At 46.6% G+C, this 23,011-nt stretch overlaps 1 protein-coding gene across 1 annotated transcript; it reads right to left on the bottom strand.

Annotated features, from left to right (window-relative positions):
* Positions 1–503: 503 nt before the first annotated feature.
* On the bottom strand, positions 504–21,562 carry Acp6 (acid phosphatase 6, lysophosphatidic). The gene is made up of 10 exons (NM_001031645.1): positions 21,362–21,562; positions 10,306–10,434; positions 10,071–10,201; positions 9,666–9,742; positions 7,837–7,924; positions 7,327–7,459; positions 4,883–4,983; positions 2,758–2,853; positions 1,276–1,441; positions 504–693 (listed from the first exon to the last, which is right to left on the bottom strand). The coding sequence occupies exons 1-10, from the start codon at positions 21,542–21,544 to the stop codon at positions 556–558; spliced, it is 1,242 nt and encodes a 413-aa protein (NP_001026815.1). The 5' UTR covers positions 21,545–21,562; the 3' UTR covers positions 504–555.
* Between the last annotated feature and the right edge of the window lie 1,449 nt (positions 21,563–23,011).

The raw sequence follows: 23,011 nt of genomic DNA, 5'->3' as shown, positions 1-23,011 counted from the left end.
TTTGTCCCTATGTTCAGAACACTGTACGTAATACATTGTCCTAGCTTATGACACACAGCACTGTAGCCACTGATTACTTACGTCTCTCTCCACTGAACTGCAACAACTTGAAGGCAGAACCCAGCACCCTTTTGATAACCAAGACTTAACAGGGCCCGAGTACCATTGACAGAAGAAAAGAGCTTGGCGTTCCAAAGGCTCACAGCCCTCTAGGCTCACACCAGTGCTCTGACCTTAGAGATCATGCCACGGGAGAAATGGCTCAGTGGTTAAGAACACTGGCTACTGTTCCAGAGGAAGTGTGGCTTCCAGTATCCACAAGGCAGCTCACAACCATCTCTAACTCCAGTTCCAGGGGATCCAATGTCCTCTTCTGGATTCTGTAGGCACCAGACATGTAAGTGGCACACAGACTTACATACAGGTAAAACATGCATAGATACAAAATAGGAAATTATGTCACAGAGAAGGCCCCCTCCCCACTTTGGTCCTCAACATGACTCTCTTTTATATAAAGGCACTTTATTTAAAAATCAACTTGTCTGTGTAAAGAAGTCACTCTCCAAGTTCCATTATCCGTGTTTGGGAGCACAGTCTTCGGTATTTTTCTGGGCTCACAGAGTAAGCTGACATGGTGTTCAAGAACTTGTCCAGTGGACAGAGCTTGTCGGGGCAGCCTCTTGGTACTTGCTCCTGCAGAAGAGACAGAACTCAGCATGTCCCCAGAGAGCTCCACCCTCTGCCTTCACTTGAGCCCAGCAGTCTCAACCATGCAGTATGGACAAGCACACATGTATCAGCCAGGAAGACCCCCCTCCACCCTGAGTTTCCAGAATAAAAAAGCATTGCAACCTGACCGCTGACTAGACTGAGGAGCCCTAGTGGAGTTCTGGCTGTGAGCTGAAAGGGGTAATAGTCCCACCCCTGCAGAGTACACAGTTCCTCTCCTGGACATCAACAATGCTGGGTCAGCCAGGGCACCAAGACACCTCTGTGACTTCCTAAAACGGGCCTCACGGTCAGGAGGTACAGCCTGGCAGACACTCAGGAGAGCTGGAGAGTAGCCCTATTCCTAGAAGAGATCTGTAATAGAGCAGACGTGGCCATGCTGTACCTCGCTACCACAGGCTGACTACTGCCCTAGGCGCATGGGATTGAGAGAGCTGAGGCTACCTCTTGGGACTGCATTGGACCTGAGAAGAGACAGCTGACAGTAAAGCAGGCGTGCAGGGCTGGGTGCTTTGCCACCGCCCGCTCTCACTTCAGAGCTCTTACCTGCCCGTTGTAGGAGAGCCGCACAAACCACTCCTTAGATTCTTGGTGCTGGTAGAGTTCCACGGTCAGGTCAACAGCAAACGGGGGCCACTTGTTGTCAAAAATCCCCAAGGCCAACAGCATAGGCAGGAGGGTTACATCGTGCGTTGCATAGAGGTACATCTTCCTGCAAGAAGGAAATGGTTCTCCACAACTGCTTGCCTTGGGATCAGGACGCCAGGAGGCCAAGACGTCGCTTGTCTCCTCTGAGTGAAAAACAGCAGCTGCCTCAGAAGCAAGGGGCAACTAGCAGTCAGCCGAGCTGGTTTAAAACTCCTCTGGAGCAGATGATGAATGACCTATTCCTAATCTCCAGCCTCAAGGAGAACGATGAGCTCTGGGGCAACTCTCCCTGCTTCCGCCTTCCCCGCCCACCCATTTGCTACCCCCTGGGTGAGTTTCAAAGGAGAAGTGTGTGGCCTACCTCTCTTCTCCCTCTGGTCCTGCCAGCCCATGACTGATGTGGGTGTAGGAGGGTAACCCCTGCTCCTGGCAGGTTTGGACATTTTACTTAGTTTTAAATGTATACTGAGCTGCTTGGTCTTCCACATGTTTGCCAAATAGCTTTAGCCAGTAACATAAGAAGCCATTTTATGGTATCTGCTCAATGCCGCCATTTCTCTCCCAAGCAAGGTCAAGGACTTTACTGACTCTCAAGGAGACTGGCACAAGGGGGAGAGTGGTAAGGAGCAAAAGGTGTAGGAGATGCAGTGCGGGTGTGTGTGATGGACAGATGGACAGGTGTGGTTTACTGTTGGAAATGCTGCTTCCTCACTAGGAGCTCAGCTCCTGGCACCTCTCACACCCACTGCAGGCTTCTGGCTGCGTTATCTCAGACCCACCCCTCTCCTCACACCCTGGCAGTACTTGAACATTAAGGCACATCTGATAAAAATGCAGGTTCTGCTCAGGCAGGATGGAGAGGGGCCTAAGACTTTTAAACAAGTCTCCAGGTTGTGACGTTGTTGGCAAACCACAATTTGCTGAGCTAGTCCCCAGGACACAGACTTTCCAAATCCAGGGTCCTAGCCCGGTGCCCCTGGCTCTATGAAAGTGGGATAAAAGCCCACAAGCTGTTTCCAGTGTTTTAAAAAGTACAGGGATCAGACGTTCTGTAAACCGAATTAAAGATTCCAACCAAGTCATCACTGTTCTGGACTATTACAATATCAAACCAGTGTGACACTAATGTACTTGACAGATAACCAGTTAGTTTTTAAAAAAGAAAAATGACTTTGAGACATTAAAATAAAAGCATTCTAGGAAACCCATAGCCGGAAGAAAGGTAAGAAAGTTGTGGACTGCTTGGGAGGACATGGCCCTGTAAGCACTGACTTGCAGCCACTGACAGCCTGGTTCTTGACGCCATACCCTTGGGTCCCTCCCCGAAGCCAGAGCCCCCCCATGGCTCTCTGTGACATAAACATTCACTGTGCTGGGTACCTGGTCTTGCTGGGTGGGGTGGAAGGGTCCACAGCTTTGAGCAGGTTTCCCTCCAGGATGTAGAGGAATGGGCCCACGGCCATCTGGATACTTTCCCTGTGAACCATGAATAACATTCAAGCACCTGCAGTCACTCAGCACCCAGGAGAGGTGTCAGTCCTGCCTCCCAGGACCTCAGGGCCCAGTCAGAGGAGGCAAAGAAAAGGTAAGTAATGCAGGGGGCACAGCGAAGGGGAGATGTGGCTTTGCATCAAGTTTGGGGGTTCTCTGTGAACAAAGGCTTCCAACAAAAACATCAGAATATATACATCTACCATGAATGCAGCCGAGATGGAAACACTCGGGGAGTTATACGGGAGTAGGCCCTGGGCTGGAGATATGGCTCAGAGAGTAAGGTCACTTACCTAAGTCTGTTAGAAATGGGGAACCTACATAGTGGAAGGAAGCCCACCCACGACTGTATACATCACACACATGCACGTGCACACCTCATACACTTCCATGTGCATGCATTGTCACATGCATGTGCACACACACAATAAGTAAATGTCAAAAGTACATGTGAGGAATCAAAGCGCAAAGCTGGGAGGGTAGGTAGAGGGAACAGACTCAGAAATTCCAAAAGGCCCTGGAAAAGCACTGGGAAGGGAGGAGCGCCTGCTTCGAGACCCTGAAGCCACCTCTAAGTTCTGGAGCTGGGCCATAAGGACTGTCTTCTTCAGTCCTGCTCATCTCCCTCCGTGAGCTCAGAGCCACGCTCCCATCACTTTCATTCTGGGTCATCCCGTGACTAGAGGTGACGGTAACTCAACTCTCACAGTACTGAGCAAAGCAAAGGAAGGCTACCAAGTGACAATAGATTTATTGCCTCTCACTTTCTATTGGGGGAGGGGATCCCAAAAACTAAAACATGACGTACCACCACTCTTAGGATTCTAAATACTTAATTGCACACAAGAGAAGGAGGCTGGTACGGTTGGTGCGAGTCTATTTTAGAAACTGCCATCTTCATAGCTGAAGGAATGGTAAGCAAGGGTGGAAGGGGGGCCAACCACCACTGCACGTGGCGTGCATCACCTGCCAGGTACACAGGCCAGACAGGCCACACTGTGCTGTGACGTTGAGCCATTTGTCCTCGAGGAAAACATCAGTTTTATGAAACTGGTATGAGTGGAAAGAGCAGCGGAGCAGAAGAAAGAGTGCTGCGGTGTGGCCAGATACAAGCTGCCTGCCTGTTCTCATAAAGTTTACTAGGACACACCTATGCCCGTCTGTGTGCCTGTTGCCCATGGCTGCTTCCTGATGCATAAAAACCAAGCCGCACAGACCAGGCATGGCCCACAGAGCCTGAGGTATTTACTGAGCATGTTTCTGTGTGGACTTGCAGGAGGGAGGGCAGTGGGCAGCAACTGAGTAGTTTGGCTGTGCTCGCCCAAGGCTAGCACTCACACAGGCATGCTGACTCCAAGCCAACCTGACCAGGGGCTCTTTTCTTATACAACAGACCCAGCAAATTCCTGAAACCTTAACTGTTCCCTTCCGGCCAGGCCAACACTCCCGGATCATCCCTTCACTTTGGTCTGTTCCCACCTATCCTTAGTGCAACTGGATGCTCTTAATCAGGAAAAGAAAAGCAACGGGCATTGCAGAACAGATTCCCAAGTGCCAGCACAAGGCGGCAAATTGATCAGAGGATCTGGGACCAGTCCTAGCTCTGCCACTGGCCAAATGAGCCCAGAAAAAGTAGCCAGCCTCTCTCAACCCATCCTTCTCGAAGGAGGCTCTGTGGGCCCTGTCCAGTTCCTTTACCTATGAAAGCAGAAAAAGCTGCCTCTGGAGCAGTGAGGACAGGAATTATTTGTAAACCGAACCACGGTAACAGAGTGTAGCATATCGATTCTTCCTTCCACCCCCTCCACCTCAGTCATTTGGAAAGTAAAATGAGTCTGACACTCTGGTTCTGTGTAACGGGAATGGAGGTACGGGTGAGTCACCACCCAGTAAGAGCAGAGGCCCGAGGGTAGGCTAGCAGAGAGGGTTCTGCTCTTCATACAGAGGTGCCGGCTGACAGCGCCCCCCTCAGGCATGCACTCGCCTCTGCCACTGACCAAGCATGACCCCTCACCTGTCTTCCTGTTGCAGCATGTACAAGGCCATGTCCACAGCTCTCTGCTCAATCAGCTGGGCAAATCTCTTCAGTGCCGGGGAGCTTAGAAGGCTGTGTGCCTGTAAGGGTCACTGGCAAAGTCACAGGAAAGCACTTCTTGCCTACTAAGTGCCAACTGGCTTCTATTAAACCATTAGGGCCTGTTTCTTCCTGGGAAACCTATGTCCTCAGGTCCTCTAAAACTGATTCTCCAGATCTCTAGGCACAGAATTGCTCTTTGTCTTTTAAGATTTGTTTACTTTTATTTCACATACATTGGTGTTTTGCCTGCATATATGTCTATGTAAGGATGTCATATCCCCTGGAACTGAAGTTACAGACATCATATGTGCTGGGAACTGAACCTGGTCCTCTGGAAGAGAAGCTAGTAATGCTCTTAACTGCTGAGTCATCTCTCTAGCTCCATATAGGCACAGAATTATAAAAACTGTTTCATATCCCATGATGGCTCCCATGCGGTCCAAGTTTAAAAAAGCAATTTTTAACTTTTAATGCAGAATAAAATATGTCAAGAAATTGACAAATTTCATTTGATGTTTATTTTCCTTAAAATGATTTTAGAAACTGTATGCCATATGATTCTTTTCATGAACCCTTGACATATAACATTACATTTACTACACATAAGCACTAGGTGCATTGGTGCCTTGGGGACATAGTCATTTCTGTAAGAGAAGGAAAAAGACCTCACACTGCCTTTGGGCATCAGCACTTCAGTCCAAAGAAGCGCTCCCACTGTGTGAGGCTATCATTGCAGGAGATGGAACACACATTTCAATGCATTTTAATAACATGTTTATATTACATAAACATTATATGCATTCATAAAATGTAATATGTATATTTTTAATACACAAAGATTTTATGGATAAATCAAATTGAGGAAAACAGTCTAAAGGATTAACCAGATTACTTTACAGATCTCAAATTTTTACATGGATTGTTCAATTGTATGTGCATATGTATTCACATGTATATGTGCACATACATGTGTGTATACATGTGTATATGTGCATGCATGTAAACATGTAATTGTGTATATACAGGTCTGTGTACACATGTAAGCAAATATGTGTGCATGCATATGTATATGTGTAAGCATGTAACTATGTGTATACATCTAAGTGCATGTGTATTCATGTAACTGAATGTATGCATGTGTGTATATGTGTACAAGCACGTAGCTGTGTATATACATGTAAGTGTGTGTATACCTGTAAGTGCACATGTATGTATGTGTGTATGCATATAAGCGTGTGTGTGTGTGTGTGTGTGTGTGTGTGTGTGTGTGCGTGTACGTGGAAGCATGTGCGAGTGCCTGAGGAGGTGGAGGATGCACTGCTACAGTGAGCATGTGACAGTCAGAGGATAACTCATGGCCATCAGTTCTCTCCTTCTACCATGTGGACACTGGGGGTCAAATGCATGTTGTTCAGCTTGGAGGTGAGCATCTTTGCCCAACGAGCCACGTCACCAGCCCAAGATTTAAACATAAACACATTACTATAGTAATCTGAGGCAGAATCTCACCGTGTGGGCCAGGCTGGCTTCCCACTTGTGAGGCTCTTGCATGATAAATGCTGGGACAAATGCTGGGATATAGGACTGTGGACCCCACCCAGCCCAGAGTCTTAAAATGCTGACCCATGCAGACTCTCTAAAAAGTGACACAATGAAAGAGGAACCCGGAAGGTTCTGGACCCTGGAAAGTACTAAATCAACAAGTAGAGCACGGGGTGTCACACACCGGTAACCCTAGCACTCAGGAGTCTGAAGCAGAGATTCTGAGCTGCACAGCTAGATCCTGTCTCAAAGAAAGCAAAACTTGGGCTGGGAAGATAATCACCCAGTGAAGTGCCTTCTGTACAAGCTAGAGAGCCCGCATTCCGACCCCAGTGGTGGTGGCACAAGCTTACAACTCTAGCACTGGGGCACAGAGACGGGCGGATCCCTGCAGTCTACTAGCCAGATAAATATCTATCATGCTTACTAATCTAGCCCAGTTAGAGACTCTCTCAAAAGCCAAGGTGGATGTATTCTGCAGAAAGGGTCTGAGGTTGTCCTGTGTCTTCCGAACATATGTGTACATATACACATAGAAACATGGTATGGTTACTCATAACCAAGCCCTACTGTCCCCACTCCAGGAAGCACAGGTCAGGTAATCTAGGAAATGAACTTCCGGAAACTAATCTAGAACTGTGAGTCCTGTCTGGGGGTCAGCTTACTGCTCTTACCCTTGCTCTGTTGATCTGGGCCCTTCAGTCCTCACATGCACCCCATTTACAAATCCCATTACAGCAGCCTGTGGACCCGAGGGACTTCCAGTAAGTTCCAAGTTAGGAGCCACCCCATACCCATGGCTCCCCAAACCCAGGACCCTGGAGAAAGAGTTATCCTACCTCTTCAGCAACCATGTTGTCCAGGAGAATGAAGAAGTCCACGTTGTCACTGTCGGCGATGCCCACCCCAGCCTTCACCTTTTCCAAATCCTCCAAGATGCCTGGCTGAGAAATGGCAGCCTTCTTCCGGCCCCTGCCAACACCCACAGGCTCGTCTACTTTTATTGTACAGTGATCAGTAGTTTATGAAATGTAACTCTGTTCAGAGTTTACAATCCCATGCCATCCTTACAGCAAGCTGGTATGGTTAGCAGTATTATTCCTGTTTTACAGTGAACACATTAAGGTGCCAAGAAGCTAAATGACTTGTAAGTTAGCGAGAACTAGGGTTAGAATAAAAGGCTAAAGTTCCCAAATCCTATCCCTCGGAGGTTTCTACCTATTTTACTGAAACCAATGCACGGCTCAGGCCTGTCTGGAAACCATACTCTTTCTGCTCCTGATTAGTCTTAGCCCCAGAAGGGCCTGAGCACCCCAGTCAACTCAGCAAGAGCTGGAGAAGCCTGTTACCTGGTCTTCTCTCTCAGGCTCCAGCAGCTCTGATAGTTGGGGTACAGGACTTCAGAGATTGCCTCATCGGTATGGATGATGACAGATTCTGGAAGGAAAGAGGAAACACAGGTAGTAAGTAGGGGACTCAGCTCACTTTTCCAAGACCCCCACACTTCTGCCTTCTGCTTCCCTTTGTCTACAGAGCCAACACAGGCCGAAGAGCCCAAGGTCAACCTTACCAGCAGTTCCTGCCCTGGCTTGCCCACAGTTCTCCAAGCTTTGTTCTGTCTAGCCCACACACCCTCCTACTGGGCCAGAGACCAGAACAGGCTCAGACCTAGATCGGATCAGTGCTTCCCTGACTCACTCCAAAGATTCCCTACCCCAGGCACAACCAGGACTGGCATGGGAGCATCCTAACACTGAATAGCTGGTCTCCACTTCATCAGAATTGGGTTATTTTGTTTCCCCCAATTCACTTCCGTAGGTCAAAACGGTGACTTAACACGGGCTACTCTCTGCCCAGAAGCCTCCTCCTGGGTCACCAACAGTGTTTCTGGGAAGGGGACATTTGCCTTTTTGGAGGTGTATAAGGAAGGAACTTTCAGAAGATCAGGCCCTATGGCTCATTCCCCAGTCTGAGGGCTCCCTAGAAGGGGCAGCCTGCCCTGTGTGCTTGGCTTGCTAGGCACACAATGTGTGAGAGGCTGGCTTCAAGCAGAGTTAGTAGCAGCACCAGCTGAGATGTAGGGCGAACCTCCTCGGCCCAGAAGAGCCTCCTCGGCCCAGAAGAGCCTACTATCATTCAAAGTTTGATGGAAACTCTACTTCCATTTAAGATACTTCTAGAAGCTAAACAAAACAAGAATCTCTGTAAGCAGTGGCACTTAATGTCCTAATACCAGTTAGGTCATGATTATCTAATATTTAGAAGAGTGCTTTAATGCAGATTGGAATCAATTATAAATGTTAAAAACATGGCCTCATTTGATGGGTTTGAATGTTGGGGCTTGAATCACAGGCTTGTTCCCTAGAGGGGATGAAGGGGTGCAGGGAAACGTAGAGCATTCACAGGGTGAGCCTAGCTGGCAGTTACATTAGCAGAGTCAGGCCTCAGGAGGCTACACCTGCCTCAGGCTCAGCTTAGCCTGTCACAACGTGAACACTCACCGCCTCCCACTCAGATGGCCACAGACGGGGAAAGAGGAGCTGGGCAGGTTCCTGCTGCCCCGCTTCTGCCACAGCCACCTCTCCATGACAGCCTTCCATTGCTCTGAAACCTCAAGCCAAAGTGAACCTTTCTGCCCTTCAGCTGTCTCTGTCAGATGTTTGGTCACAGGGATGTGGGTAACATGGGCCTCACATGGATCCAGGAAGGCAGGGAGAAACGCAACCCTCGGTGGCAAAAAGTTTCGAAGTTGCCGACTATAATCATTCAGTGATTACTTTAAAACTCCAACTCGACAATTCTTTCAACTAAGAAAGGCCGAGCAGAGCAAGGGGACACCATGGAGGTTAGGCTGGGGGTTATCACTGAGATCAGAGCAATGGCAGCAGTCTTGGGTTTCTGTAGTGCCTCACTACTGTTCACAAGACTGGACAGGGTCACCCTCTGCAACTTGTTTAGAAGCCCAAGGAGTCGGGAAGCAGAGGGACCTGGAGGTCAGGTTGGCAAGGTCAATGGAAGGCTGGATGTTGAAGGGCCCCCCTACAACCGGAGCAACTAGAAGCCATGAGTGCAGGAGGGACTCAAGAGAGCAGGCATGGAGGAAGAAAAGGGAGGCTTTGGAAGTGAGGAGAATCGAGCTCCCACAGCACAGGGGTGACTTTCAGACTCCAACACAAACCTTTCTGACGTTGGAAAAGCCCAGCCAGCAAGCACCGAGTAGATTCCAGATTCCGAAACATGTTGGTGGAGCGAACGCTGGAAAGAAACGAACATACAGATGCAGAGATGCTCACACAGGGTTGGAGGGCAGCTGAGGACGGAGTAGCTGTGCACCTCTCCAAACCACACACAGGGTCCCACCGGGAGAAAGCCTTTCCTCTTTACAGACTGGCTGTCCCCAGGACCTGAAAGCCAATGGCTTCGGCCTCCAGTGACTACCTGTCCACAGAAGATTGTGACACAAAGGTATCTGCTCAGTGGGGGTCTGGTGCCCCCCAATCACCTTGGACGAGAGTGGGGGTTGGGACAGGTTACTCATGCTCAAGACTTTAAATGAGTAAGTATCTCCTTGTCTATGACTCACAAGACCTCTTGTGGGTTGTAGATTGGCGAAAGGAAGGGGATATCTTCCACGTAATTCTTCCTCAGTCTCTCTCCAAGGGCAAACATCTGCTGCATGCCCACCTTGGTCAGCTGCCCAGCAAACATGCCACCCTAAAGTAGGGCATAGACAAAGAAAAGGTTGGACACTCGGCGGCTCAACTCAGCCCAGAGAAGACTCCCTGAAGCTCTGCTGTGGGCTTCTCAGTGCCACTCACCCTCAAGACGGTCCTGTGGTATTCAGTGTCGTAATGAGAATGAGGTTTCGGGCCCCCAGCTAGATTGGCGACAGTGTACTCAAACCGAGTTTGAGGAGGGATCTCTAAAAGCTTGGGGTTCCACTCCACCTGTTGTGACCATAAAAAAATGACATAGTTGAATAAAAGTTCTCGAAGCTCACAGCGCTGACATCCTGTGGCCTCTGGAATATGTGACCCCAAGCACTTGACACCAGGCCTACAATCTCTCCTTGGAAAGGAAGGAAAGAAACCTGAACACTCCTTCCAACCGAACGGAGAGGTGGCCATGATTTACTACCCCTGGTGTCCTTGGCTCGCTCAGTCACAGCACTCGTCCCATTTGACCCCGGGGAGAAGAAGCCGGCTGCTTAGCGTGAGTGGATGAAGGAATGAGTGGTAAGTGATGGAAAGAATTAAACGTGATCTCAGTGGCTGCCACGTTAGCAACAGTTCCTAAGGAATCGATCGATGTGCAGTTGCCATGCCCCAAAATCCACACCCAGGACTCAGCAGAACCCCTGGTGTCACTATCGCCTACTTCCCGTTCTTCAGTTTCTGAAACAACTTGCTGTTGTCTACGGTCGCCTTCCTCCCTTCCGCCTTCCTCCAGTCCTCCTAATCTGGCCCCTGCCTCAACTGGATGATTTTCAGAGCATCACATCTCAACTGACCCCTGAGACTCTCACTCCTTCAGAGTCAGATGTGATATTCTTCTAGTCCAGAAGCTTCCTAATGCTGTGACCCTTTAGTGTCGTCCCTCATGTCATGGTGATCCCCAACCACACAATTACTTCTTCTTCTTCTTTTTTTTTTTTTTTATTAACTTGAGCATTTCTTATATACATTTCGAGTGTTATTTCCTTTCCCAGTTTCCGGACAAACATCCCCCTCCCCCCCTCTCCTTCCTTATGGGTGTTCCCCTCCCCACCCTCCCCCCATTGCCACCCTCCCCCAACAGTCTAGTTCACTGGGGGTTCAGTCTTAGCAGGACCCAGGGCTTCCCCTTCCTCTGGTGCTCTTACTAGGATATTCATTGCTACCTATGAGGTCAGAGTCCAGGGTCAGTCCATGTATAGTCTTTAGGTTGTGGCTTAGTCCCTGGAAGCTCTGGTTGCTTGGCATTGTTGTACCTATGGGGTCTCGAGTCCCTTCAAGCTCTTCCAGTTCTTTCTCTGATTCCTTCAACGGGGGTCCTGTTCTCAGTTCAGTGGTTTGCTGCTGGCATTCACCTCTGTATTTGCTGTATTCTGGCTGTGTCTCTCGGGAGAGATCTACATCCGGCTCCTGTCGGTCTGCACTTCTTTGCTTCATCCATCTTGTCTAATTGGATGACTGTATATGCATGGGCCACATGTGGGGCAGGCTCTGAATGGGTGTTCCTTCTGTGTCTGTTTTAATCTTTGCCTCTCTATTCCCTGCCAAGGGTATTCTTGTTCCCCTTTTAAAGAAGGAGTGAAGCATTCACATTTTGATCATCCGTCTTGAGTTTCATTTGTTCTAGGCATCTAGGGTAATTCAACCATTTGGGCTAATAGCCACTTATCAATGAGTGCATACCATGTGTGTTTCTCTGTGATTGGGTTACCTCACTCAGGATGATATTTTCCAGTTCCGACCATTTGCCTACGAATTTCATAAAGTCATTGTTTTTGATAGCTGAGTAATATTCCATTGTGTAGATGTACCACATTTTCTGTATCCATTCCTCTGTTGAAGGGCATCTTGGTTCTTTCCAGCTTCTGGCTATTATAAATAAGGCTGCTATGAACATAGTGGAGCACGTGTCTTTTTTATATGTTGGGGCATCTTTTGGGTATATGCCCAAGAGAGGTATAGCTGGATCCTCAGGCAGTTAATGTCCAATTTTCTGAGGAACCTCCATATGGATTTCCAGAATGGTTGTACCAGTCTGCAATCCCACCAACAATGGAGGAGTGTTCCTCTTTCTCCACATTCTCGCCAGCATCTGCTGTTACCTGAGTTTTTGATCTTAGCCATTCTCACTGGTGAGGTGAAATCTCAGGGTTGTTTTGATTTGCATTTCTCTTATGACTAAAGATGTTGAACATTTCTTTAGGTGTTTCTCAGCCATTCGGCATTCCTCAACTGTGAATTCTTTGTTTAGCTCTGAACCCCACTTTTTAATAGGGTTATTTGTCTCCCTGCGGTCTAACTTCTTGAGTTCTTTGTATATTTTGGATATAAGGCCTCTATCTGTTGTAGGACTGGTAAAGATCTTTTCCCAATCTGTTGGTTGCCGTTTTGTCCTAACCACAGTGTCCTTTGTCTTACAAAAGCTTTGCAGTTTTATGAGATCCCATTTGTCGATTCTTGATTTTAGAGCATAAGCCATTGGTGTTTTGTTCAGGAAATTTTTTCCAGTGCCCATGTGTTCCAGATGCTTTCATAGATTTTCTTCTATTAGTTTGAGTGTATCTGGTTTGATGTGGAGGTCCTTGATCCACTTGGACTTAAGCTTTGTACAGGGTGATAAGCATGGATCGATCTGCATTCTTCTACATGTTGACCTCCAGTTGAACCAGCACCATTTGCTGAAAATGCTATCTTTTTTCCATTTGATGGTTTTGGCTCCTTTGTCAAAAATCAAGTGCCCATAGGTGTGTGGGTTCATTTCTGGGTCTTCAATTCTGTTCCATTGGTCTACCTGTCTGTCTCTGTACCAATACCATGCAGTTTTTATCACTATTGCTCTGTAATACTGCTTGAGTTCAGGGATAGTGATTCCCCCTGAAGTCCTTTTATTGTTGAGGATAGCTTTAGCTATCCTGGGTTTTTTGTTATTCCAGATGAATTTTCAAATTGTTCTGTCTAACTCTTTGAAGAATTGGATTGGTATTTTGATGGGGATTGCATTGAATCTGTAGATCGCTTTTGGTAAAATGGCCATTTTTACTATATTAATCCTGCCAATCCATGAGCATGGGAGATCTTTCCATCTTCTGAGGACTTCTTCAATTTCTTTCTTCAGAGTCTTGAAGTTCTTATTGTACAAATCTTTTACTTGCTTGGTTAAAGTCACACCGAGGTACTTTATATTATTTGGGTCTATTATGAAGGGTGTCGTTTCCCTAATTTCTTTCTCGGCTTGTTTCTCTTTTGTGTAGAGGAAGGCTACTGATTTATCTGAATTAATTTTATACCCAGCCACTTTGCTGAAGTTGTTTATCAGCTTTAGTAGTTCTCTGGTGGAACTTTTGGGATCACTTAAATATACTATCATATTATCTGCAAATAGTGATATTTTGATTTCTTCTTTTCCGATCTGTATTCCCTTGACCTCCTTTTGTTGTCTGATTGCTCTGGCTAGAACTTCAAGAACTATATTGAATAAGTAGGGAGAGAGTGGGCAGCCTTGTCTAGTCCCTGATTTTAGTGGGATTGCTTCAAGTTTCTCTCCATTTAGTTTAATTTTAGCAACTGGTTTGCTGTATATGGCTTTTACTATGTTTAGGTATGGGCCTTGAATTCCTATTCTTTCCAGGACTTTTATCATGAAAGGGTGTTGAATTTTGTCAAATGCTTTCTCAGCATCTAATGAAATGATCATGTGGTTTTGTTCTTTCAGTTTGTTTATATAATGTATCACGTTGATGGTTTTCCGTATATTAAACCATCCCTGCATGCCTGGGATGAAGCCTACTTGATCATGATGGATGATTGTTTTGATGTGCTCTTGGATTCGGTTTGCCAGAATTTTATTGAGTATTTTTGCATCGATATTCATAAAGTAAATTAATTGAAGTTCTTTCTCTTTGTTGGGTCTTTGTGTGGTTTTGGTATAAGAGTAATTGTGGCTTCATAGAAGGAATTCGGTAGTGCTCCATCTGTTTCAATTTTGTGAAACAGTTTGGATAGTATTGGTATGAGGTCTTCTATGAAGGTCTGATAGATTTCTGCACTAAACCCGTCTGGACCTGGGCTCTTTTTGGTTAGGAGACCTTTAATGACTGCTTCTATTTCCTTAGGAGTTATGGGGTTGTTTAACTGGTTTATATGTTCCTGATTTAACTTCGGTACCTGGTATCTGTCTAGGAAATTGTCCATTTCCTGCAGATCTTCAAGTTTTGTTGAATATAGGCTTTTATAGTAAAATCTGATGATTTTTTGAATTTCCTCTGAATCTGTAGTTATGTCTCCCTTTTCATTTCTGATTTTGTTAATTTGGATACACTCTCTGTGTCCTCTCCTTAGTCTGGCTAAGAGTTTATCTATCTTGTTGATTTTCTCAAAGAACCAACTTTTGGTTCTGTTGATTCTTTCTATGGTCCTTTTTGTTTCTACTTGGTTGATTTCAGCTATGAGTTTGATTATTTCCTGCCTTCTACTCCTCCTGGGTGTATTTGCTTCTTTTTGTTCTAGAGCTTTTAGGTGTGCTGTCAAGCTGGTGACATATGCTCTTTCCTGTTTCTTTCTGCAGGAACTCAGCGCTATGAGTTTTCCTCTTACCACAGCTTTCATTGTGTCCCATAAGTTTGGGTATGTTGTACCTTCATTTTCATTAAATTCTAAAAAGTCTTTAATTTCTTTCTTTATTTCTTCCTTGACCAGGTTATCATTGAGTAGAGCATTGTTCAATTTCCACGTATATGTGGGCATTCTTCCCTTATTGTTATTGAAGACCAGCTTTAGGCCATGGTGGTCTGATAGCACGCATGGGATTATTTCTACCTTTCTGTACCTGTTGAGGCCCGTTTTTTGACCAACTATATGGTCAATTTTGGAGAAAGTACCATGGGGAGCTGAGAAGAAGGTATATCCTTTTGCTTTAGGGTAGAATGTTCTATAAATATCTGTTAAGTCCATTTGGCTCATGACTTCTCTTAGTCTGTCTACGTCTCTGTTTAATTTCTGTTTCCATGATCTGTCCATTGATGAGAGTGGGGTGTTGAAGTCTCCTACTATTATTGTGTGAGGTGCAATGTGTGTTTTGAGCTTTAGTAAGGTTTCTTTTACGTATGTAGGTGCCCTTGTATTTGGGGCATAGATATTTAGGAGTGAGAGTTCATCTTGGTGGATTTTTCCTTTGATGAATATGAAGTGTCCTTCCTTATCTTTTTTGATGAATTTTAGTTGAAAATTGATTTTATTTGATATTAGAATGGCTACTCCAGCTTGCTTCTTCTGACCATTTGCTTGGAAAGTTGTTTTCCAGCCTTTCACTCTGAGGTAGTGTCTGTCTTTGTCTCTGAGGTGTGTTTCCTGTAGGCAGCAGAATGCAGGGTCCTCGTTGCGTATCCAGTTTGTTAATCTATGTCTTTTTATTGGGGAGTTGAGGCCATTGATGTTGAGAGATATTAAGGAATAGTGACTATTGCTTCTTGTTATATTCATATTTGGATGTGAGGTTATGTTTGTGTGCTTTTCTTCTCTTTGTTTTGTTGCCAAGACGATTAGTTTCTTGCTTCTTCTAGGGTATAGCTTGCCTCCTTATTTTGGGCTTTACCATTTATTATCCTTCGTAGTGCTGGATTTGTAGAAAGATATTGTGTAAATTTGGTTTTCTCATGGAATATCTTGGTTTCTCCATCTATGTTAATTGAGAGTTTTGCAGGATACAGTAACCTGGGCTGGCATTTCTGTTCTCTTAGGGTCTGTATGACATCTGTCCACACACAATTACTTCTATTGCTACTTCATAACTGTAAGTTTGCTGTTATGAACAATAATGCAAATGTGTATTTTCCGATGATCTTAGGCTACTCCTTGTGGACGACCCCCAAAGGGGTCACGACCCTCAGGTTGAGAATTGCTGTTCTAGCCCATATACCAGCTCTTCTTCATGACCTATTAATTTTTTCAGCGTGAACACAACTATCCATTCTAAATAAAACTCAAACCCGTGACTCCCTACTGTCACAGTCCCTGAAGGAAACTTCCACTCACTGCATATAACTCAAGAAGCTGTGGCCATGGGCCTGGGCTTACATAGCAGGTTCACTGGCTCTTAAGAAACCTAAATCACACTGTGCCAGGCAAGTTCCTTTACTCGTCTGTCCTGTTCGGTAGACAGCTTCCACAGAATAGAGACTGAGTCATCTATCGGGTTCTCTACTCTGGATACAATTAACAGCACCGAAGATCTCCCAGATCCCGCGGAAGACACCAATTATCAGAGAGTCAGATTTGGCCTTTCCTAGGTTTTCATTTTAGAGGAAGCAACCCAGGAACTTAAATGACAGCCCGGACACAGCAGAAGTAAGTGTGTCCTCGAAGACACCAAACACAGCCGCCACAGCCCGAAGCCAGCCGCAGTTCTTCCTCAGGAGGTCTCAAAAGGAACGACATTTGATGCACTTCTTGATGCAACAACAGGGACGCAGACAAGCAAACGCCTGAACGCATGACAGGTGAACTTCAGAACACTAACATAAAAGCTAAAATAGCGGTTTTCCCAGGTGAAGCAGTAGGCACCCAGGGCCCAGCCCCCTGGCACACTACCAGTATTGTGAAAGGATCATGTCCCCACAGAGGTGTCTGAATGCCAGTGGCACATGTCACAATCACAATGAACATAGGAGAGCTGGTTCTGACGTGTCAGCGAGACCTAAAGGGTTCCATCTAAGGCTACAGCGGAGGCAGCTGTACAATATCCCAGTAAGACACGGTGTGTGGGCGGGACTAGAAGGTGGGCAGGAAGAATAAAGACGAATATGGCTTTGGTCTTGAGCCCTGTGTGTCCTGAGGGCAGGGCACACAGAGATGCCCTCACTGAAGCTAAGACAGGACAGAACAGTCAAGCTGTGATTGCTTCAGTCAGGTTAGAGTAGGGCAAGCTCCCTCCGAGTTCCCACTCTCAGCACATTCCCCTAAGTCGGATCTGGATCTGTTTCATCTCCTTCACCACAGTGTGCATTCCTTTAGAGCTCGCACCAAGCCTCCCTTCTGGTGAAATCCACAGAACCGGAAGTACAGTCCACAGAGCCACTCAGACCCCATAGGTAGTCTCTAAGCACATTCGCCATCAGAGGACCTATGGCGCTTCCCAGGGACAATTCCTGCTGACCAGGTCATGTTGAGTCTGAGCACATGATTCGGATTCTCAAGGGTGGAGGATACATCCATTCATATGTGCTGTGCCCCACCCCACACACTTCCTGCTGTTCAGTCAGTGAGAGGTGAAGAGTAACTCAAACCACGCATAGTGATTGGAGGCCATGCAGGTGCTGGGAACCTAACCAAAGTCTTCTCTAGGAACAGTCAATGCTCTTAACTGCTGAGCCATTGTTCCTGCCCCTGGATATGAATACTACCCCAGAAGCGGTCACTATGAAGTCCAGGCTTCAAATCAAGATCTTGTTTTAGAGGATGAAGTCAGAGGAGAGACTCACTTCATCGGTTTACCTCATATATTCATATAACTATAGACACATCATCTTTAAAGAGAAAAATCAGGGGGCTGAGGAGATGGCTCTGTGGTTAAGAGCACTTACTGATCTTCCCGAAGACAAGGACTGAATTCCCAGCATCTACACGGAAGCTTACAACCTCTTATAACCCCAGGTCTAAGGGATCTAATGGTTCTCTGGCCTCCAAAGTCACCAGGCAGCCTTGTGGTGCACAGACATACATGAAGGCAAACACACACATAAATGTATCAACTAAAAGAAAAATAATAAATATCAAAAGAAAATTAGGTGACAGAAATGTGAAGGCCATAATTTAAAGTGACTGACTCAAAGTAACAGTGACAAGCAAAAGTAAGGACAAAGGAAGGCAGATGTGAGGCTAACAAAAGCTGCACATGGCCAACAGTGCATGCTTATTGTAAAGGGATAGATTCCAGACCACACTCTCTGGCTTTTAGAACTTGGCTAGACAAAGATACAAACAAGACAACAGCGCAGGAGAAGTTCACCACCCCTAAAGCTAACAAATTCCTCCCACCGTGCCTCATAAGGCAGATGGCAGAATGAAGCGGACATCTTTCCGGTAGTCAGAGCAGTGAGTTCTGTGGGACTGTTCTCCCTGCTCCTTCAACTTAGCATAAAGATCCCACCACATCACAACCCTAGGAAGGCAACTCCATGGTGGTATGGACATCCCGTGTTAAAAAAAGGAAACAAAAAACCAGGCAAACCTTCCAGGATAAGGTTTTCGGAAACAAGCAACAGTCTTAAGCCTTGGCTGTACATGAGGCATCACAGGAATTTTTAAGTTGCCGAGGTCTGAGGGTCAATCCAGGCTAATCACATCTGGATTTTTTGGGATGGGGTGTCCACTTCTCAGCTCTAGCACCCAAGTATTTCTAAAGCACCAGAGAAAAGATGTGACCACAATGCTCGGATACCCTGCACCAATTAAATCTGAATGTCTAGGAGGGGGACCCAGGCGTGACTTTTTTTTCAGTGTGTATGAATGTTTGGCCAGCATGCACATCTGTCTGAGCACACGTGTGCCTGGTGCCCACAGAGCCCAGAGTGCAGTGGAGGCCCTGGAACTGGGCATATCATTTTGAGTAGCCATGCAGGTGCTGGGAACCAGGGTCCTCTACGAGAGCAGTAAATGCTCTCAACTGCCGAGCCACTGCTCTAAAGTCCCCTACCATCTCTGAAGAATTCAATCTCCTGGCAGGGCTTAGAACCCCAGTGGAATGAAGGAACTGGCACATCCTTCATAGATGCTTCTCTCAGCTGAGCTTTGGGCAAGAATTAAGCAACATAACATCCTTTCCTTCTCACCTTCTCACCCTGTCAAAGGCAGACAAGAACTTAACCAGGAACTAGGGTAGGCTGAGTATCATGAGAGTTTGAGAGACTTTCCTATCGGGGTGACCTTGCCACTGTCTGGAAGAAGCCGGGGGGAGCTGAAAGCAAAGGTCAAAAGTTTGTTTGAAAGTAGACTTGGAGCTACTCTGAAGGTCAGAGACGTGTTCAACCAAGTTCCAAGACTCTATTTCCAAAACACAGCCTTTTGGCAGGACAGATCACTTGTTATCCAAACCGTAAGAACAGTTCGGCAAAACTTCTACTGTTAAAACAATGCCTCTTTGTAAGGACCTTTAGGAAAACTGATCCGATGAGAATACAGCTATCTATAAACCAGTCAGAAATAAGAAACTGTAGCAAAGGTAATTTTCGTCTTATAGTTGTTGCCATGTAGTCTGTTCTGACAATAGCAGAATAAGAAAGGCTAGAAAATTCAACAACCATGGATAGTGAAAAGAAAACTTGAGAGACGATATCCAGAAACAGGTCATAGGAGGCCAGGCTTTTGCGCAGACTTTATCCAAGAAAACCAGACATGCTCTTCTGTCCAGGGCTGGAGAGACAACTCAGCGGCTAAGTGTGCTTGTTGCAGGGACTTCAGTCTGTTCTCAGCACCCTCAGCACCATCACACGTGATAAGCACCTCCTAACCACCTGTAACTCCAGTTCCAGGAGATCCAATGTATCCAAAGGATCTAGAATCCTCTTCTAGCTTTTCAGGCCCACACCCCCCCACACACACCTCCACATCCCAAAATCCTTTTTAAATCTTAAAGTAGCAGCCTACAGTCTGAAGTATATGAGAGGGAAGTTAAAGCAATATTCTTATTCATACTATAAAGCAAGGCCATGGAATTAGTCTCCACATTTCATAGATAATGAAGCTGGGATTACTAGGAGCTTCCGTCATAAAGGTGTAAGATTCCTGCCACATACCAACTGGTACACACACACACACCCGATAGGATTTACACCTTTTTTCTTTTCAATTTAAAGAGGCTGGAATAATATAATGAATACTTTTCCAGTGATGAATTGAGTAGGCCTGTTTCTCCCAGTTCCCTCAGCATAGAATGGCGATATCTTGTCAAAGCATGTCAGTGAAGCCAGTTCTGTACTGGAATCCACAAGTACAGGCTGATAGATAGGTATTTGCACTGTCTGTATATACCGGGTCCAGATTCAGAGAAATTTATTCTGGGCTATCACTGGTAATTTTTGTCTAAAACATAAATATATCTCACGCTCTCTAGTAAGAATAGAGAAGAACAGGGGTGCAAGAGATGGGGCATGTGTAGACGAAGTATAACAACTTCAGAGACCTAATGTTAAAGGCATGGAGTGGGTGGGGATCAAAGAGGCAAAAAGAGTTACAGTACCAGACAGAAAGTACTATAGCCATAAAAAGAGGCGAACTGGAGATCTGGTAGATAAACGCCTGCTAAAATATGTTTATTTCTGTAAGAGGTGCCCTGATGGCTTGACTTTTTCATGTGTCTTTAGAGACCAGATCTTGGGTTGAAGCTGTAATTCACAGCACCTCAGGAAAGAGAAACGACCATGAAGAGTATATCTAACTGAAGAAATACATACTCCACAGGTAAATTCAACACGGGGCCTTAGGGACTTCTGATGCCCTATTCTTTTTCACCTGTTAGGCAATCATTTTTAAAACAAAAAGCTAATTATTTGTGCTTTAATCATAATTATCCTGACTTATTGCCACAAGACTAGCCAATTAATCTCACCCTTCTTACCACAAATCCTTTCCAGATTTCTAAACCTGTTCTTGTCAGCAATAAGACTTCATGAGATCTCAAATGGCCTCTGGCAAGCCTAAGATAAAAGTCTGTATTAAGATCTGGTCCCAAAGGCGCCAGCTTGCTCTGCACTGAGGTAGCATTAAAGATAGCTCCTGGTACAAAGGTCTCTGTCACTAACAACCGGCGAAACGGCACTTAAAAGATCCACTGCATCCCGGAACTCAAGTTCAACCACAGAACTGCTAAACGTGACTCAACTCCACATCCACCGAATCAGAATCTGTATTTAAATAAGACCCCCCCCCCCATGGCCATGCCTATGCACCTTTGAAAAGTTACATTACACCTAGAAACTGAAAGTTTGGGGAGCTTCCCTAGCCAGGAAGGCTTATACACTGGTGGGGTGGGGGTGAGGATGGCTCCAGGCCAGAGCCTGAGGGCCAGTGTACTGCTGTTTCCCTCTGGTCAGGACCCAGCCCAAGCCCCTCTGAGCCAAGGAGGATGCTAAGGTGTGTCCCCACGAAGCCCTACGTGGGCCGCTCTTACCTGGTCCTCCAGCGGGAGCGGCTTGAGCGGACTCCGTGCCCCGTGTCGAAACACCACCTGCACCATTTTCAGCTCCAGTAAGTTGCGGTCCACCGGCGCCCGCTGCTCGGCCAGAGCCACCCTCCGCTGGTGGAAGCAGTAAGCCAGAGAAGCCAGGACACCCACGGGGGCCCACACGCGCATGCTGGAGGCTGTGGAAGCTGAGGGCTCGGCAGGCACCGGGGCTCAGCAGCTACTCAGAAGTTCGCGGGGACTGGAGGGCAAGTGCATCCAGCTCTCAGAACAAGCGACTCTAGCGGGGCGACCCGGCGACAGTAAGGCCCGAGGGGCGGGAGCCTGGTTGGAGAGAAATGGGTGGGAGCAGAAAGACTGTATCGTAGTTTAAGCCCAGACGACGCTAGCCGCTCCTGCTTGGACCTGAAACTTGTACTTCAAACCAGGTGAAAGAGAGGCCGCAAAATCAGGAGTTACACGGACACTTGGGATTCGAGACCACATTTTATAACCAAGCTCCTAAGCAATTTGTTGCCCTCCCATGGACCTGCCCCAATTAAGTCTTCGCACAGGAGCACGGGAAAATGAGTCCCGAGACTTTGTCCGATCTGGAAACCCTGACCCGTAAAAACTACAACTCCCACAATGCTGTGCGTGGCCGAGGTCCCCAGGGAGGGCCGTTCCGTCCGCCCCCCGCCACGCTGAAGGTCCCGCCCCCGTGCCTCCCACGCCCCAATCCCCACCCCGCCAGTCTTCAGCCTAAGACTAAGAAGCCCCAGGTGGTCTGCTTACTTTCCCTTGAGGGTTAGCCTGTGAGTAGGGAGGAAATGATGGTAAGGGGAGGCAGTTTTAGGATTGGGGGTCAAAGGAGAGAAGTTTGAATGTGGAACAATTCCCTGAAGTCCTTCATGCAAGGTTACTAAAGTCAAGACCTGAAACATCAGTCAACAAAGTGCTTACTGTTTATGAAGCTTCCTTCCCCCATTTTGTTTAAGAAAATTGAGCTAGGGATGTAGTTCAGCGGTAGAGCACTCTTGGAGCATGCGCAAAGCATTAGAGTCAGAGACTTGAGAGGGAAGCGGGTTGCCCCGGAATAGAGTGTCAGGGGGAATGGCGGTAGTGTTGTCAACATCCTGAAGCTTTCTCCTAACTTTTTTTTTTTAAATCATTCCATGCGTTTACATTTCAAATGATATCCCACTTCCCGATTACCCCCTCCACCAACCCCCATGATATCAGACTTCCCGATTATCCCTCCATCAGCCCCTCATCCCACATCGGCCCTCCCCCTCCCCTTTGCCTGTATGTGAATGCTCCCCAACACACCCACGCTCTCCCGCCCTGCCCTGCCCCACCGCTCCAGCATCCTCTACACTGGGACATCAACTGCAGAACTGTATTGTGGGCTTCAACTTAAAAGTGAATTTCAAAGCAAACCAGTAAGAAATAGACTTGAAGTCTGTTTGGACTGGAAAGAAAGGCAACGAAAAAAAAAAAAAAAGAACAAAGCACACCTTAGAGCATGCATGGCTATGGTCTTCTCACAGAATAGTCTCAGCTTATTAGAAACCATTTTTTAACAGATTATAAGCAGAAGAGTTATGACAGAGAGATGCTTAGTGAGAGAATAAGACATCCACGAGTGTGTCTGGGCTT

This window comes from Rattus norvegicus, chromosome 2 (assembly GCF_021556685.1).
Source record: "Rattus norvegicus strain SHRSP/BbbUtx chromosome 2, alternate assembly SHRSP_T2T, whole genome shotgun sequence".
In the NCBI taxonomy this organism is placed as follows: Eukaryota; Metazoa; Chordata; class Mammalia; order Rodentia; family Muridae; genus Rattus; species Rattus norvegicus.
This window is presented reverse-complemented; position numbering and strand designations above follow the sequence as displayed.